This window comes from Carassius gibelio, chromosome B7 (genome assembly GCF_023724105.1).
Source record: "Carassius gibelio isolate Cgi1373 ecotype wild population from Czech Republic chromosome B7, carGib1.2-hapl.c, whole genome shotgun sequence".
NCBI lineage: Eukaryota > Metazoa > Chordata > Actinopteri > Cypriniformes > Cyprinidae > Carassius > Carassius gibelio.
The window spans coordinates 1,597,495-1,616,803 of record NC_068402.1 but is presented as its reverse complement, the minus strand read 5'-3'; the positions used below and the strand labels follow the sequence as shown (position 1 = coordinate 1,616,803).

Here is a 19,309-nt window from a genome sequence, read left to right as displayed (position 1 = left end):
GTTATTCACAAATATGTTAAAAAGCTACTTTTGCGAACTAGTCCTAGGTTTTTTGCCCGATCGGAACCAAAACCACTGCAGTAATATTCTGTGGACTCTCTAGATCAATAATTATCAAAAAAAAAAAAATGAATTTTGTACTTTGGTTAGCTTTAAAAGGGTAATTTAGAAAAGGGGTGTGGCCAAACATACCCCAAAGCCTATAAAACCAAAACAAAAAGTCAAAATATTCTGAAACTTGGTATAAACATGTGACCGACGACTCTTAACAAGTATGCAAAGTTTAATGTAGATCGGTCCATAGGTGGCGCTATAACAGTTGAAAAAGCCTCAAAAACACAAATTTTCAATTGAAAATGATCACAATTTGTAGAACATGTTCATACATACACACAAACACTAGATCTTAATATCATATGATAGAGCTCCTCTTTGTGAACAACTTTGCCTCAGGGAGCGAAGATGTCAATCAAATCGTTCATTAATTATTCAAGAATATGATAAAAACCTACTTTTGCAAACTAGTCCTAGGTTTTTAGCCCGATTGGAATCAAACCACTGCAGTAATATTCTCTGGACTCTCCAGATCAATAATTATTAAGAAAAAATATAAATTTTTCTTTCGGTTACCTTTGACAGGGTAATTTAGAAAAGGAGTTTGGCCAAAATACCCAAAAGCCTATAAAACCTAGACGAAAACTGAAAACTTTACAGAACTTGGTGAAAACATGTGACAGGTTACTCTGAACAAGCACGCAAAGTTTAGCGGAGATCGGACTATAGGTGGCGTTATAACAGTAGAAAAGGTCTCAAAACACAAGATTTATATGGTAAATAGCCTCAAATTGTTTGAAAATGCTCATATATTCACACAAACACTAGATCTTCATATCATATGATAGATCTCCTCATTCTAAACAACTTTGCCTCTGGGACCAATGTTGTTAATAAAACTGTTAATTAAATATTCAAGATAATTTTAAAAAGTTACTTTTGCAAACTATTACAAGGGTTTTAGCTGAAAATCAAAACCACTGAAGTACAATTCTCTAGACTTTGAAGGTCAATAATTATCAAAAAAATTGTTGAACAATGGCATTTGGACATCTAAAAACCAGTCATTTAATTATATGTTCTTTAAATAGTGTACACAAAGGCCTATTAATACAAAGGCCTATTATAATACAAACACAAAGCCTACAAATGATCAAAACTGTGTTAAATAATGCATAATTTCATTCTTAACAAGCATGCAAAATTTAGGAGAGAAAGGTCAACAGTTATAAAGGTTTAACACAGTGATGTATGAGAAATTGCCATTTATAACCACTAGATGGAAGCGGAAAACCACTAATGGGCTCATTCAGTTAACTTAAACAGTAATGTTGAAAGGTTTTATGAATTCATGACAATACAATAAAAAAAACACTGTTACAACATTTTAAATCTCATTGAGTCAATGTTTTCTATTTTGTTCATACAGACACATCAGTTTTTACAATTTTGCCACATTATGATTACAGTGAAACCTGAAAATTACATCTAAACTCTTAAAAACTAGTTTAATCATTTAATTTCAGTGTGTGTGTCTGTCTATCAGCCTATTCTTCATTTTGGATGTGTTTAACTGTCATCCATACATCCAGGTTGACCGAGACCACCTCAGAGGCCTTAAATGCTTGAACCCCGCTAAATGCTGCTTGCAGCTTTAATTATTAATATTATCTCCTGAACTAACTTTTTCATATATAAAATACATTTGTTTTTCTGTAGTATCCAGTTCAGCACAGACTCATTTGTATCAGTGCAGTCTCATTGATTGTTTGCATTCATCTGCACCTACAGCAAGTTTATTGTAGCAGAGATTATTATTACTACTACTACTACTACTAATAAAAACATTTCTAGCCGTATTTTCAGCAGGGAAATGACTCCTTTAAGTTTTTCCATCTTATGTAATTGATAATAAACATTAATTTCTGTCACTACAGACACAAATTCAGCAGCGATTATGAACGCAGGCATTCACAGAACAGCGTTGGAACCAATATTTATGAAAAGAATGCATTTTTTAAGGCCAAATGCACCAAAGATTCATAAAAGTTATTACTTGCAAAAGAATATGTCATCAATTGAGGGCGAACACCGTCAATAGAAAATAAACAAGTGACATTAAAATTACAAAATTACGAAATTACATTAAATATTAGTCTAACTGCTGCATTTAACACATTAAATATAGTTTCTATTCACATGGGGTTTTGCTCCATGGGACACTAATGATATTCCAACAGTCTAATCAAATTAAATCTGCTATTTGGCATTCAATGAAAAAAAAGAGAAAATAATATGAATTTGCTCTCGATTAGTTTAGCTAGACTTCATCACATGTTCTGAGTAAAGACTGTCAAAAATGAACAACTATGACACACTAAAAGAAATTAGGCTAACTGTTGTTAATACTGTACATTACAAGACTGACCTTAAAAGAGTGAGTGGCAGTAATAACTACACAGAATTAATAACTACACAGAATTAATAACTACACAGAATTCATGAGAACCACAGAAACCTCAACATGAACACTTTTTAAATGTCAAACACCAGCAGGTCTTTCTTTTACTCCAAAAACTTTCTATGTTTGAAATTAATTCAATGTTATGCAGAGCTAAAAATCCACTGCCCAGTTGTGAATTTTACATATTTACATAATTCTGAATATTTACATAAGTGCACTGAGCACAATAAACTGAAGTAGTGACAAAATGTTCAGCGGTTGCTTTAGCTCATTTTAATGTAGTACAAGCAGCGAAACTATATTTACAGTGATAACAGTAATACACTCCGCCCACCTGCTGTCCCTCAAACAGTTGGCCCCACCCCCAAACTCAAGCCATTGGCTGAGCACTCATCTGCTCACACAAACAGAGATGATGCACTTCACCTTTGACCCTCAGCTTGTGTTTGACTCGTTTAGATCTGGAGGATTTTGTGTAATAGTTACTCATATCAGATTGGACTAAAACGGACTTTGCTCACAAAGTATATCACAACACCTGTGGCGTTCCTGCTTATAAATCTGATGATGCTATATTATCAACAAATCTTTTTATCAGCCGGTTTTCTTCCAGTTAGCACAGTCTTTGTGTTTCTTTCTGGAACTGACTGATCTGAGCTCATGCACTGACTGATCTGAGCTCTCAGGTGTATTATTTATTTTTTTTATGACTAAGCTAAAGCTAATAACATTTTGGAGGACCCAGCCTAGCTAATGGTTAGTCGTCTATTAGGGGCAGCTCTACAAAACAGACTGAATGCAATATTTGGCGAGAGAATTCTAAAGACATGTTGAAAGTCTGTCATGTGTAACGGGGAACAGCTGCAGGCTTCGCTGGCATTTGACAGACTCACGTCTTTCAGGCAGCCCATGAAGTTGTTGCTGACAGGAGATCCGGGCAGGTCGGCCGTGTTTGGGCTTCCTCCGATGTAGAAGAAGTCGTCGGAGCCCAGCATGGTGTAGTCCTCCTGCGTGTATCCAGTGGTGGTCAGGATGCCGTCCACTGAGATGGTGACCTGCGGTGAGAGAGCGTCCGGAGGAGAGAGCAGACAGAGACACTGGATTACAGAGTCATTGTGATTGTGCTGCTCGGAGCGGCTCTGGTGTGAGAAACACTTCTTCAGAGCGCAGCTGAATGCCAAACTCTCTGTCAGAGTCACACACACACTCCACCATATTGACAACAACACGCCTCTGTTTCAGCAGTGTGAAGACTACAAGAGCTATTTATTAGTTAGGGTTAATATTAGGAGTTTGATTTTACTGACTTATTTATTTATTTTTATATTTGCATTTTTCATACGTGTCCTTGCAGCACAGAAGCAGTAGCACAGGTATGTCTGTAGCAATAGACAACAATAAATCCTGTCAAATGTGCACAAACTGACAGTCACCACCATAAGCTATTACTAAATATTGTAGAAACATAATTTTCTGTAAAGTTGCTTGGCAACGATTTGTATTGTAAAAAATGCTATACAAATAAACTTGAACTGAATTTAATTTAATTGAATTCATATATATAATTTCAATTTTTGTTATTTTAGTACATCAAGTTAAACTAGATGTGTCATGACGTAATGTGTGACGGCATATGCGGAAGCTATAAAAAGGACGCTGGCACACAACAGAAACAGCTTCTGTGATGAAGCAAGCGCTCCCAGGCAGGGGGGGTTTTGGCTAAGGGACGCAGTTCTCGTTCCCTTTCTCGGGGAAAAAGGGTTACAGTCGTAGCCCAAGACATTCCCCTTCGAGGGAACATCGAACTGCGTCGAATGACACTTTGGGGGAACGAGTACCCACTATGCCACTATGAGCCCTGTCTGTCCTAGTGTGAAGCTGTGCACAGGCACACTTAGGACGAGAGCACAAGGGTGCCAGGTGTCGATGGAATGTCCAGGCTGTAAGATCTAATAAAAGTGTGAGGGGTGGCCCATCCTGCTGCATCGCAGACCTCCTGGATGGGGGCCCCTGAAAGGAGGGCTCTAGAGGATGCCATGCCTCCGGTAGAGTGAGCCCTCACAGCCAGAGGTGAAGGCAAATTGCGCACCTGGTAAAGCCATAGATATAGCTTGGACAATCCAGTAGCTAATGGTCTGTTTGGAAGCAGGAAGCCCTTTCTTGGGCGACCCGAAACACACTAACAACTGGTCTGACTTCCGCCATGAGGAGGACCTCTGGATATATATTTTGAGAGCTCTGACAGGGCAGAGAAGGGTGAAGTCTCTCCTCATCCGCCGTCACGTGAGGAGGAGGATGAAAAGCGTGCAGAACCGTAGGCCGTGCCACATTAGACGACACCTTGGGCAAATAGCCTAGGAAGTAGGATGGCCTTGATGTCGACTGGAGCAAACTCCCATGGAGGGCTGTCCAGGAGTAATATTATGTCTGAGAACCATACTCGGGCCGGCCACAATGGGGCAACCAATAATAGACTGATGCCATTGCGACAAACCCTCTCTAGAACTCCCGGGAGTGGAGCGATCAGGGCAAAAGCATACAGACGCACCCTCAGCCACGTCTGGACCACGGCATGGTGTGAGGGAGGACCTGAATGCACCAGTCTGGATAGATGGCTAGACCTCAGACACCCTTGATGGTTTATACAGGCCACCACCGACATATTGTCCATCCTCAGAAGGACTTGATGACCCTCGAGATCCGGCAGAAAGCATTCTCTGTATAGACAATACAACACCAAATAAGACAAACAAGAGACAGAGAGTGCTTGCTGAAGAACATAAAGCTGTCTCTGTTGTGTGCCGGCATCATTTTTATAGCTTCCGCATATGCCGTCACACATTACGTCATGACGCAACAACAATCAGGATTGGCTTAGTTTCATTTATACTTCAGAGGTGCTACGCAGAGGGGCTTCCCCCCAAAGTGTCATTCGACGCAGTTCCCTCGAAGGGAAACTAGATTCCAGTTAAGATTTATTTTATTTTCAGTAACAGATTTTTTGAATGGCTGTAGCTTTAGTTAACTATAACTATAATAATCCTGCCTGATAAGGGTTCAGATTTTACTTAAGACTTTAACCAAAAGACTAATGTTTCAGTAATGCAAACACAATTAAACTGCTCTAAAGCCTTCTTCTGAGTGTGTGTGCATGTCTCATGTGGCTCTGTTTCATAACTCAGTTCACGTCTCTTCTGCAGTTCAGATGCATTTCCTGCTAAAAGCTCTGATTGAGAGTGTATTTCTATCATCCTGAGGGAGATGCAGTCATTACCAAACCAACACACGCTCGTAAATGTGTTTACTGCATCGCTTGGCTTTTTAAAATGATTTGTCAGGATCACTTATTTGTTGAATAATAATTATGTTTTTGGCCGTTCTGACTGAACGTGTCCAATTAAAACCTGCGCTGATAACACTTGGCAGCGAGGCAGATGACTTTATCTGTCAAATTCTATTTTTATTCAGCGACTATCAGGCACTAAGCCGAAATTATTTGTCTTCACCTCTCCACAACAAAACACAAAGCAGCTTTTAATGAAGAGTGCTCAGACAGCCGGTGGATCTGTGCATCAGCTGCGCTGAAGAAGTGTTTCCAGAGCGCTGGTCATCATCGCAGCATCGCTCACTCGTACTGTCGATCGTTCTGCCGTACAGCGCAACACATTTTTATGTCTGCTGTCGTTCTCTGAGAGCTGTGGGCTTTAGTGACGGACCTCCATCAGAGCTTCAGGCTCTTCTCTACACTCTGAAAATAAAGGATCATGGATGCCGGTGAAGAAGCTTTATTCTTCAGAGTGTATGAGCTGTGTGAGGTACTGTCTATGTGTCGCTCACGAGACGAGACGCTTTCATGTGTGTCCTTGTGTGAAACATTGTTTACATGACCATGATTCAAGACGAGGGAGATTCTCTTTTTTTTTAGTCTGTGTGTGTGTGTGTGTGTGTGTGTCAGAGAGTGTGTGTGTGTTTGAGTGTGTTTGTCAGAGAGTGAGTGTGTGTGTGTGTTTGTGTGTGTCAGAGAGAGTGTGTGTGTGTGTGTGTTTGTCAGAAAGTGAGTCTGTGTGTGTGTGTGTGTGTGTGTGTGTCAGAGAGTGAGTGTGTGAGTGTGAATGTGTGTCAGAGAGTGAGTGTGTGTGTGTGTGTGTGTGTGTGTGGTAATGCTCTGGCACTATGTTAATGTTTTCAGTGCTCGTTTCTGGCCTGAACTCCAGTGTTATTACGATAAATAAATCATTACAGCGAGAAAGAGATAACCAGCTGACAGCCACCTGTGAGACAGACCCACGAGAGAGAGAGAGAGTGAGAGACCTATAATAACCTCAGATTTGTCTAAATGGGAAAAAGAAGGAACATATATTAAGCATACACACATTTGTAAAAGCATCCTAAAAGTAAACAGAGCAACCCCAAACAACTCGTGCAGAGCTGAATTAGGACAATACACAATATTAAAGGGGTCCTATTATGTTTTTTTCACTTTGTTAATCAGTGTGTAGTGTGTATGTTTGGGCTTAAAAAGGAGATATTTAGTTTTCAAGAACAGCAAAGAATAGCTTGTTTGGAATACAGTGTTTTTTTTTTTTCCGGGATTTATGATATCACAAAGCGACCAATTAGAATATCATAAAAATAATAGCAGAGATTGGAATGGTTAGGGTTACCGCGGAAACCTCAATCTGTAGCACTCCAACAGCGCCTCCTGCTGGCAGAGAATCAGTCTGCTTATATATACTGTATAACAGTTTCACTGCAATATTACAATTTTAGAATTAAATAACAATAAACATAATACATATGCACTTATCTGTACATGGTAAATGCAGTTATTTTTAAGAAGTTGTTGACATATTTTCTAAAACGTGATTTAGCCAAAAATACAACAATAATGTTACCACTCTAAAATGTCTTGCAATATCCGTGCGTGCAAAAGTTCTGCGCGATCCTCTTGTTCAATATTCTCGGGGTCTGAATCACTCTCAAATTGATATGGCAATATCGATGGGGTGGTACTGACACGCCGTCTAAGCTGTTAGCCAATCACAACGCACCTGGACAGCTAACCAATCACACTTCGTTTTTCAGAAGACAGGCGTTCATCAAACCCAGAACTAATCGGGCCGTTTGTGCCAGGCTGGGGAGAAAGGCTTGTATTAATGTAAATTAAGTGGAAATTATTTGTTTTTGTTCTAGAATCCTGCCAAAACAGAATCAAGACTTTGAGAAAAAGCATAATAGGACCCCATTTAATTAATATTTGAGAAGAGCTGTGAAAATGTCCCAGCAGCTCAAACACAGTGACCCGAGCTCATATCAGGCAATGACAGCAGAACCAGCAGACCAGACCAAACACAGTCACAGAGACGAAACTACACGGCCTGGTAAAGATACCACTACACTACAGACTGAGAAAGACACTCACACAGATCAGACTGCAGAGAGAGGACAGACACTCTTCACTACTGTCCCAACAAACACAGACACTTCTGATGACATTACCTAATGAAGTCATGATCTCCAGCATGATCCCAACAGCAGCAAGACATGCATCAGCCAGTGGACAAAACTAAAAATATTCATGTAATTATTATTTACTAACTGATTTACGGATCTATTCTAGTTTTTATGTATTATAAAAACCATTATTTGTTCTGTGTTCGTGTTGTTTGGTCAATGCTGTTTGGTAAGTGAACTGCATTGAGAGACGAGGCATCAGATCAGTCATTTCTCCAGCGCTTCATACAGCACACACTGTTTCCCAGCAGATCCACAGTCAGACAACAACTGTTACTGGTGAAAACTCTTCAGTTCTGAAACTAATTCAGTTCCAGCTCTACACAGGACAAGGATCCAGCACGAGCCTGCTCTCATCTGACAGTTACATGCTGACTATCACTGCTCTTTTCCTCTTAATTCACAGGATAACTCGAGCGATACTGAGTTTGTGTTTCCAGCTGATCCAGACGTCAGAGTCTGAGCGGTGTGTGATGACGGTCCTGTGCTTCAGCGCTGGGGAAAGTTACTTTTAAAAGTAATGCATTGCAATATCGCGTCAGTCCCCTACTTACATTACGTAGTTACTTTGTATGGAAAGTAATGTGTTATGTTACATTAGAGTTACTTTTTAAATCTGGGGGGTCTGGATTGTTTGATTTTAACATAAAAAGTTATTATTTTACATTTTACTAATGAGTGACACCATTATAGTTTAACATCATAAACTGCACTGAATAAAAATGAATTTCTGCCTCAGTTGTTGTCTTGTTTTCCTGTACAAATATTTAAAGATTGTAAATTAATTTACTGGAGAAGTGAAAGGACAAGCTATTAAGTCTCACTTTCTAAATAAATGTGCTACAATTTAATGAGTTTATACTTCTTAAAATATGAAAATAAATAAATAAATAAATAACAATCTGTCAAAGGATCAAGAAAAATCTTTTTAATTAAAATATAAAACAAGATTACCCCGCAGAAAGTTATTTAGCTCTTGGAGCACATGTATCTTGATTTGGGAGAGTTTATGTTTGTACTGGATGTTGGCGTGTTGTTGTGACTGTTTAAACATGTGTGCAGCCACAAACCTGAAGAAGCTCATAATCGTCTGATTTGAGCGCAGTGACTCACACAAACAGACTTGTGTGTTTCAGCACATTGCATCAGGAGCAAACAAGTTACAGCAATAACAGAAGAAACTCAACTGCTGAACGTCTGATGGTAAACATTAAAGTAGTACTGTCAAACACACACACACACACACACACTTGATTACACTTACATTTTTGTTTTTATTTTTCTTGTGAGGACCAAAGGCCAGTGCCCACAATGTAAAAAAAAATAAACCACAAGTGGTCCACATATGTTTCATCAAATGTGGCCCAAGCATATTAAAATGTATCTGGGCTAGTTTTGGCAAAGATATGTAAGGAATAATTGTCTCTGGGCCAAAATAATGCACACCTGAGGTGGTGATATGTCTACGAAGCCAAGTGGAGTTATTTTACTCCTATTATTTCCTAATAATTCAATGGACTGAAGTCAATTATTCCACATATACAATGTGTGCCACAGCTTAAGACATCGATCAGATGAGATATCTCAAGGCATCTGTCCAGTTTTTGTACTTGAAACGCTGTTGTGAGTTGAATTATTTCTTCTGCATCTCATCCAATGCCTCTGTTGCTAATTCCACAACATCAGTTTAAACCTAGTAATGATCAGACTCATGCAGTTAACACAATTAATAACTACGTTATGACAGAGAGAGAGAGATCACCTCACTGCGTCTCTCAATAGTGTTCAGCAGCAGTGTTTCTATAGTGTTATTATAGTGAAACTTGAGTTTATTTTCTCCTCGAACAGACCCGTTGTTCTTACCTCTCTTGTGAGAAGTCATGTAGTTGTTAAGTTGATGTTCCTGATGAAATCGTCAGAGTAGTGCTAACATCAGTGTGCCAGCTGTATATGTGTGTGTGTGTGTCTCTGTGAGGTGATCTGAGCTTCTTATCCTGCTGTCTACTATATTTATTTGTTTGGCCGGTGTCATTGCAGGTTTTGGTTATTTTGCTGTTGAAAGCTTTGAAATATCTCAAATCATTTGGTGTAGTGATATGAATATGTAATGCTGTCAAGAGCTGCCTGGAACTACATAACTGTGTGTTTCCCTGCAAATAAATTGTGAAAGAGAAGTGACATAGAGCCAAGTATGATGACATTCACTCACCCCACCTACAATCCCTGATGGGTTATTAGTCTGACTCTGTTTCCCTGGTGGTGTTGATTGTATTATTCTGTTCAGGTGTTTCCAGTAAATGATCATATAGTTTGGTCTGAGTACTTAAGTACCGTATGTGCACGGAGTTTGTCTGCTCTTACGTCTTCATGTCTTAAATGTTGCTGTATTATATTGTGTTTGGATTTCCCCTAGAAATCTAGATGTGACACTCACAGAATTACTCTGTAGGAAGAGTGAGAGGCATTTAGGTTCAAACCTGACAAGAACTGTTTTCAGAGTATTGGAGTGTGTCTTTGAATATTTATCTGTGACATTTTGATTGCTGCTTGTGCAAAACTTGGGTCGGGATGATTTTATCAAATATGACACATTTCTGGAACATATTTGAACATTTATGGATGACATTTGTAAATTTCTCTTTATAATATGTTGAGTATTGTTGATGTATTACTCACTTAAGGCTTAGTGTGGCCCAGATCATCTATATTTATAGCTTATTTTTATATGTGCAGTGGCCAGTTCCATGCAGCATGAGGGCCACATGAGGAATGTGTGTGTGTGTGTGTGTGTGTGTGTGGTTCTGCTGATCGATTTCAGACTGAAGCAGCATCTGCTGAAACACACTCGTCTGCTTCTGAAACACAGATAAGTCAAGCAGCAGCTCCTGCGTCTTACAACCTCACAGAGCTGATCATGTTAATGGGCCGTTTGTCTCCTAGATATATGGACTTATTTACCCTAAAACCCTTCGTGACAAGACAGAGAGCATGTTCAGATAAGAACACGTAATCCCTCACCAAAACACTGGAATACTAAAGCCATCATCATCATCAGTGCTCAAACCAGAAATAACTGTGACTCGCACTTCACCACAAACACACCGCAGTCGTGCAGCAGAGAGCCAATAAAACACACACACACACACAGAGAGCGAGAGAGAGAGAGAGAGAGAGCGAGAGAGAGAGAGAGAGAGAGAGAGAGCGCGAGAGAGAGAGAGAGAGAGAGAGTGAGAGAGAGAGAGTGAGAGAGAGAGAGTGAGAGAGAGAGTTATTCCTGACATACGCAATCAACATCAACATCCTACAACACACACACACAATCTTAACAATAACATTCTCGTTAACCACCATTTTAACCACACAGTAAAAACAGTAAAATTGTTTGATATTATATCAGTGTAAATCATCTGTTTTCTGTGTGAATCTGTGTTAAAGTGTAATGTATTTCTGTGATGCTCCGCTGTATTTTCAGCATCATTCCTCCAGTCTTCAGTGTCACATGATCTTCAGAAATCATGATAATATGATGATTTACTGCTCAAGAAACATTTCTGAACAGTTGAAAACAGTTGTGCCGCACAATATTTTTTGTGGTTTATAATCAACAAATAGAAGAGTTATGATCAGAATAATAATCAGTATCTATGGAACACTGTATTTGCCAAAACTCCCACAATGCACTGCCCTCGAACCACTGAACATCTCCTCCTCCATCACTCATTATCTGATCATTGCGACAAAAGTTCAGACACTTTCACATAAGAACGGCAAAAAATGTGAGATGAGTGTTGATTTCTGAGCCACTTGTGATGAACTCTTTGACACACTGAGGTCATGTGACAGTCCTAATTATAATCCAGACGCTTTCACACTCTTCTGTACCTTCAGTCAGTGTTCTACCGCAGACTCGATCTGATCTACAGATGATGCAGTTTCCTCCACCTGGCTCTTACCCACCTACCCACCTGGGCCTTAACAATTCTCTCTGTAATTGGATCCTGGACTTTCCAACCGGAAGACCTCAGTCAGTTCATGTTGGCCACAACACCTCGAGCACTACCACACTGAGCACAGGTGACCCACAAGGCTATGTACTCAGACTGCTGCTCTTCAGTCAGTCGATGTTGGCCACAACACCTCGAGCACTACCACACTGAGCACTGGTGACCCACAAGGCTATGTACTCAGACTGCTGCTCTTCAGTCAGTCGATGTTGGCCACAACACCTCGAGCACTACCACACTGAGCACAGGTGCCCCACAAGGCTATGTGCTCAGCCTGCTGCTCTTCATGCTTCTGACCATGACTGCACTGCCAAGTTCAGCTCAAACCACATCATAGAGTCTGAGGATGACACATCTGTGTACAGTAGGTTTAATCAGCAACAGTGATGAAACACCCTACAGACAGGAGATGGCACAGCTGGCTGAATGGTGTGGCACTAACAACCTGTCCCTCAATGTGGAGAAGACAAAGGAGGTTGTGATGGACTTCAGGAGAAACTCTGTTGAACACCCCCCACTGGCCATCGACAGCTCGACTGTGGAGAGAGTCAGCAGAACTAAATCCCTGGAAGTGCACATCACTGAGGATCTCACCTGGACCAACAACACCATGTCACTCTCCAAGAAAACACAACAGCAGCTACACTTTCTCCCCAGGCTGAAGAGAGCAAGTGTCCCTCCACCCATCCTCACCACTTTCTACAGAGGAACCCTAGAGAGTGTGCTGACCAGCTGCATCACTGTCTGGTACGGGAACTGTAGTGATGCTGATCGTATGACCCTTCAGTGGTCAGTGAACACGGCTGGAAAGATCATCAGTGCCCTCTCCCCTTCATCCTGGACATTTTCCTTACACGGTGCTCCAGTAAAGCCAACAGTATCGTGAAGGACCTCACCCATCCCTCCCACAGTCTCCTCCTGCTCCTACCATCAGGAAGATGGTACCGCAGCATCAGAGCCCGCTCCACCAGACTGATCAACAGCTGTGAGAGCCTTGAACTCAAACCACCCCGCCCTCCTCTGAAACCCCACACAAACCCCCTCCTCCTGAAACATGGACCATCTCACCTCCTCCAGCCCACAACCTTACCACATCACAGCAAACCTTTTGTGCAGTTCTCCTCTATGCACACTAGACACTTTTCACACACACTGCTGTGTGTACATAATCCCAAAATAGACTCAGTAAGATGTGTTTACATGCTCGTGCACTGCAAATCATCTTGCACTGTCCCCCAGCCAGCTGCGTGACTTACGATGTTCATCTCCTTCCACTCTATGTGCACACATGTAGCAGAATGACAATAAAGATCAACCTAAACTTGGCTAAACAAATGCATAAATTACACTGATAAAAATCAAGTGAATAACATCTTTTAGAAACTGCACAATATATTTTTAATCAATATTAGTGTTGTTTTCTAATCCTATCTAAACATCCTTGAAATAAGATCATGTTTCTGAATGGAAGTGCAAAGGAGAATAAGAGATGCTCTCAGAGAACGTCTCTTGAATGAATTTTTTCTTGTTTTAAGCAAGCAAACATTTAAGTGTTTATTTTATTGTAGTTTGTCCATATTTGTATATATTTGGGCCATGATGTATCATATTTTGGTAACACTTTAGAATACTGTTTCTTACTGCATAACTAATAAGGATTTATTGAAGAACTAACAGGTAACTATTAATTAACACTTAGCTCACTACTGTTACCTACTAAAGAAGATGTGTTAACTAATCAGTACGTAATATAATTTTATGATTGTGTTAAGTTACAGTTAGCTAATCAGTAACTAATATATTCTGTGATATCTCCCGAAGAACTACTATTAATTATCTACTAGTCAAGGTTCAAGAAAAAAGAACTATGAAATAACAAGTACTGAACAGTTATATGCAAATAGTCATATTTAGTAATCAGTCTGTGGCCCACAAATCAAGTACGAGAGTAAAAGTACAGATACCCTAATAAAATATTACTCCAGTAAAATTATAAGTAGCCTATTCATAATTACTTGAGTAGAAGGACAAGTACAAAGTACTACTACAGTAACAACTTTGTCACAGTCCATCCTTGCGACATGACAGAATCAAAGCTGAACACATTCTGTACAAATGCAATTAAAATGAGGCTAAACAACTGAACTTAAACACACTTACTGAAGGTTTTCATATGTTTCATGAGTTCACTGAAATGGCTGAATGATTCAGATTCTCCAGCTCCAGATCGGCTGGTTTCTGGAGAATCACGTGACCGCAGAGATCAGTCTGACTGGTTAACTGAGTCTAGTTAGCAGTGTCACACTAACCAGTCTGAGCGTGAAGACACAATATCACAGCGCAGCGGCTCTCTTGATAAAATGCTCCATCTTGTTGTCAACTGGGCTGTCCTAATACATCTGGCAGAATTGATCACCTGTCAGCCATAAAATAATTATTTGATATTGATTCAGCGAATCGCTGGCCGCTTGCATTAGATGAGCGCTGGCAGCTCATTTATAGTCGGCCAAACAAGCCATTACTCGGACCTGAGAGGAGTAATAGACACGTCTGATCGCCATCACATCAGTCTGAAAGACGCTCGTGCACATCACAGACACACACACGACACAATCAGTGTCAGAACACATCACACACAGAGAAACTCTCTCTAAACTACAGCCTCTTTCAGCTCAGGAGAAATACAACATCTTATTCTGACTTTATGATGCATTTCTGACCACATGCAAATGTTGACTATAATGTTTATAAACATGAGAGTGATTTCACCAAGTACAACATGCCCTGGATCAGCATCCTTGTTGATTCTGGAACAATATTCCAATCAACCAGTCAGGATTGAGATATAACTTTTCAGAAAATATCCGTTTTTAGGCTTACAATCAGGGTTTAGCGCTTCAACACTCTTGTTAATCAGCATTTCACACTGAATTTAGGAATACATTATGGGTAGGGTTAGGTTTAGGGGTAAGGATTGGGTTAAGTCTATATTTTTGGACAATAATGTTGATCCAGGAACATGTTTTACTTGGAAAAATCATGGCGAGCCAGTTTGACTCATGCATTAATAACTCTCATCTTGTTCATGTTTTGATGCATTATTATTGCACTGATACACAAACACACTGATTATAGCATCCAGAAAACTGATCCCTTGTTAACACTGAATAATGTCTTATAATGTTTGACAAACATCTGTCAGTCTGAACAGAGCTGAAACACATGAAGAGGAACGTCTAGAAGCAGACCTCTGATAACCAAAAACAAACCAATCACGTGACGCATCTCAAGACCACAGACAAGATTCAGACCGCCTGAAAACACACAGAAAATGATGCAGCAGCTGAAAACATGCTCTCTCAATGCCCATCCATCACTCACATCATCACCAAAGCATTCCAGGAAGGTTTTCTTTTTTATTTTACAGCAAACTTTATTGCAAGTAATAAAAATCAAATGAAACGTATCTGTTAAAGGGCCATCATAATAAAATTCTTGTTTTAAATCATTTAAATGTACACACACAAAAACTGTATGTATATGTCCTAAAAAAAAACTATCTACACAATTTTGTTTCCCAAGTAAATCTATCTTATTATTTCACAAAAACTATGAGGGCATGACATAATCAACACTTACTGAACACTTACTGAACAACAAAAACCAAAACTCGAATCAAAATCATGGCACTAAACAGCATAGTTCCTTGAGATCTTTCTCTCTCACGAGTGGAGCTCATCTGAAATCCATTTGACTTCATAAAGCTCAAAAGACACTCAACACCCGTCCATCAGTCAAAACAGCTTACACTACTGCAGACGAACAATTAAGAGATTCAACGTCCTCGAGACAGAAATATGAAACACTGCAGGATATTACAATGCACTACAATAATACACCTTTACAGTCAGAATAAAACACAAGAAAACATTTACCAGATCTTAACAAGGGGTAATTCACAACCTCACTACCATTCTGTCAAGATTTCAAACCTTTTTGACTTTCATTAAAGATGATATTGTGAAGAATACTGGGAACCAAATGTAATTCGACACACTGACTTTCAATTAATATCCATCCAGATACCAAACCCAGAGCGGATGTATGCAGTAATAACACCGCTGTGATGGTCCTTACCTGAGCTTCAGAGCAACGCTCTCCAGAGATCACTTACCTTCACCCATCATAAACAGAGACAGACACTGAAGCACACACAGCGAGAGAGAGAGAGATCCTTCAACAGGTGGCTGGCAGCTGGAAAACGGCCCTGAACACAGTTTGTGATCTAGTGGAGCGAGATCGGGAGTAAACTAGCCGAAGGAGTTAGTGAGACGGAGGGGTCAGGAGCAGGAGAGGAGGCCTGGGGCGGCCGGAGATCATGTGTGTGGGGTTGGAGGTTAGTACTTTAGTAAAGAAGAGCAGGTCAGACACAAAAATGGTTGTTAGTACAGTTATAACAAAGGTTTCATTCGGATTAGTAACAGAATTTGGGTTTTAGTCAATTAGTAGAGCAGTCAATTGGTCAAATCCTTTGTGACTTGATTCCAAGAGAGAGATTGGTCCAAATTGTCATGTCTGGTGGATTTTGAGGTTAAGAGGAAACAAAATAAACCATCCAAAAGAGTCAGGACATGGGGAAGAAGCCATGCAGTTGAGTGAGCAGATGAAGATGAAGATGTGGATGGGAATGAGCTGCTGATGAAGGGCAAAGCAAACGCTGAGTGCAAGCCGAGGGCGGAGAGAGTCAGAACACAGTCACAGCACGCCACACATGGAGGATCGGCGACATTTAGTTGATTAAGGGGTTAAATATGAGAGGGTACACAACAAGATGAGCACTTTGAGTCCACAGGTTTGCGTGCAAGCCGAGACACGTTCGGCTCGGGCATCGCAGACTCTCTCTCGCTGCGGGGAACGGGATGAAGCAGATGAAGCATGCACACAACCGTACTGAAGATACCAAAGAAACACAGCGGGAGGAGCTCGGAGACCAGTGTGATTGACAGCTGCAGATCACATTAGCACGTGATGGTGGACGAGAGAGGAACGAGCTGGACCGTTAGCTGTCTCTGAGTTTATTAGATCGGTGTAGTGTCATACTAATGTGATCTGCAGCTGTCAATCACACTGGCCCTTCCACCTGATCTACTGAGATTCCTATCAGAAGGGGTGTGGCTTATCTCTATAGGGTCTGCTCAATCAGAAATATGCAAATGTGTATACAGTATAGAGTATACACATATATAACTGGACCAGAGTGCTTTTCCTGAACGCCGTCATGCATGAGTTTCATCGTTGAGTTAGTATCAGTGTTAATGAACACAGGTCCCAGTGCAGCTGTGGGCGGAGCCTCGTGTTTGACGAGTCCAGTGACAGGCAGTGAAGAGCCACAGCTCATCGACGCACGCCTCACAACAGTGCTGTTAATACGCTTGCAAAAAGATGGTACATTTCAGAAATATTCCAGAAATGTGTGAAACTTTCCAAAAATCCCTGGAAAGTTTTCCACCCCTTTGCAACCCTAGTAGTTACTGTTAACTAAAACTATAGAGCTGAAATATAATTCAAATATAAATATCAGATGTAAAATCAAAACTACAAAAAACTATGACAAAAGCACAAAACAAATAGACTAAAACGAATAAGGCAAGTATTGAAACGAAAGCTAATTATAAAGAAGACTAATTAGTAAAGAGCGCTGGTTTGGTCTGACAGTTCATTAAAGCACAGATCTGCCAAACGCTGTGGCTGAGAAGCGTCCTGGCATCAATAACACTCCCTCAGAAGTTATAGAGGCTACTGCGCTTCAGTAATAATTAATTGTTCATGTTTAATAATTAGGTTAGTTGTCCTGTGGGTATGTACACTAATGAAATCATCACTCACACTGGCCCGAGTCTCCGAGACTTAGTAAAGAAAACAAACCCAAAAGAGTGCAGCTCGGGTCGGCTCTGAAGAGTGAATCTGAGGGTCTGTAGCGGGGTTCTGTCTGCTCGCTCTGAACCGGGCCGTGAATCTCCAGGAGAGACCAGCATCTCTGTGAGCCAGATGTCAAACGAGCTGTGGTTATCAGCGGATGGACTGCAGGCTACACTGATGCTGAACACCACAGACTCAGGATCAGAACACTGACTGTAAAACAGGACACTCAATATTTCTGAAGGTTCAAAACTCACTTTTTTTCTCAGTTCTACAAACATTTGATCACTTTGCACACATTACTGGAATGTGACATCTGAATGTTCAGAGGATTTGTTCTGAGTATGTTCCCTCTCTGCTGAAAATAAATAAAACCAGTAGACCCCATCACAAAATGTGTGAGTTTTACTGGGTGTTGATGGGGCTTTTAGGGTACAACAGGGCTGAAGTCCCACCTTAAGAAAAAATGTGCTATTCTCTGCGCCTGAAAGGAATAACTGCAGAAAAATATATATACATTGTATTGAATGTTAATGGAGCAAAAGATTTTGTGTAAAAATAAATCGTACAAGTCGTTTATTTTGGAACAATCAAGGATCAGACAAATATACACGTGCATCTTAAAAGCGGACGTTTTGGAAAGTGCTACGCCTCATTTTTCTGCCATCTAGTGGTTAAGAGGAAAATAATATCAAAGGTGCCTTTAGCCCCGTCGTACCCTATTAGTTTTAATACAAACTGTAGTGATCTCTGTGGGCTTCTTCTGGTGAGTGGTTGCCTTCTATTATCTTCTATCTGACTCGTTAAAACCACTAAATCCTAATGGAACGGTCCATGTTTTTAATGGTTTAAATGGTTAAAAGTTGATGGTTTGTAATGTTTTAATGGTATGTGTAGTGGAAACCATTAGAATTTATCTGATGTTTTTGTTTGTTTTTGGACCATCTTTATTGAGTTCCTGACACCCGTACTGCCTGCCACTGGGGTCATATACGATCACTCAAATCAACGCTCATATCGATTCAGAGCGTGATAAATCATGTTGGGTAAGATGAGTGAAGAGAAGAGGAACTCTGATCTTGCTCTGTCGAGAAACTTCCTTATTTCAGACGAATCGGTCACGATCACATGGAGCGAGACTCAAGCATTTAAGCTAAGATCTTTCAGACGGGACGGAGATGCAGATGGGCAGAACAAAGTCACAACCATGATGGAATGAGACCGTGAAATGAAAAGAGTGGAGGTCTACAGTCTGACTGCTACCTTGATACCAATGGGGATTTGTGTAGTCAGTATAAGCAAACAGAATAGAAATAGGAAACGAAAATCCAGGGCAAACCAAAGTAGAAGACAA

At 40.4% G+C, this 19,309-nt stretch overlaps 1 protein-coding gene across 6 annotated transcripts in view; it reads right to left on the bottom strand.

Moving 5' to 3' along the window:
* The window catches only part of LOC127962221 (neurexin-2-like), a 408,062-nt gene that overhangs the window by 140,121 nt on the left and 248,632 nt on the right, over positions 1–19,309 (bottom strand). For all 6 annotated transcript variants that reach the window (XM_052561735.1, XM_052561731.1, XM_052561733.1 and 3 more), the window contains one exon: positions 3,412–3,573. In XM_052561735.1, coding sequence (XP_052417695.1) covers positions 3,412–3,573 — 162 coding nt within the window. The remainder of the gene's footprint in view (positions 1–3,411; positions 3,574–19,309) is intronic.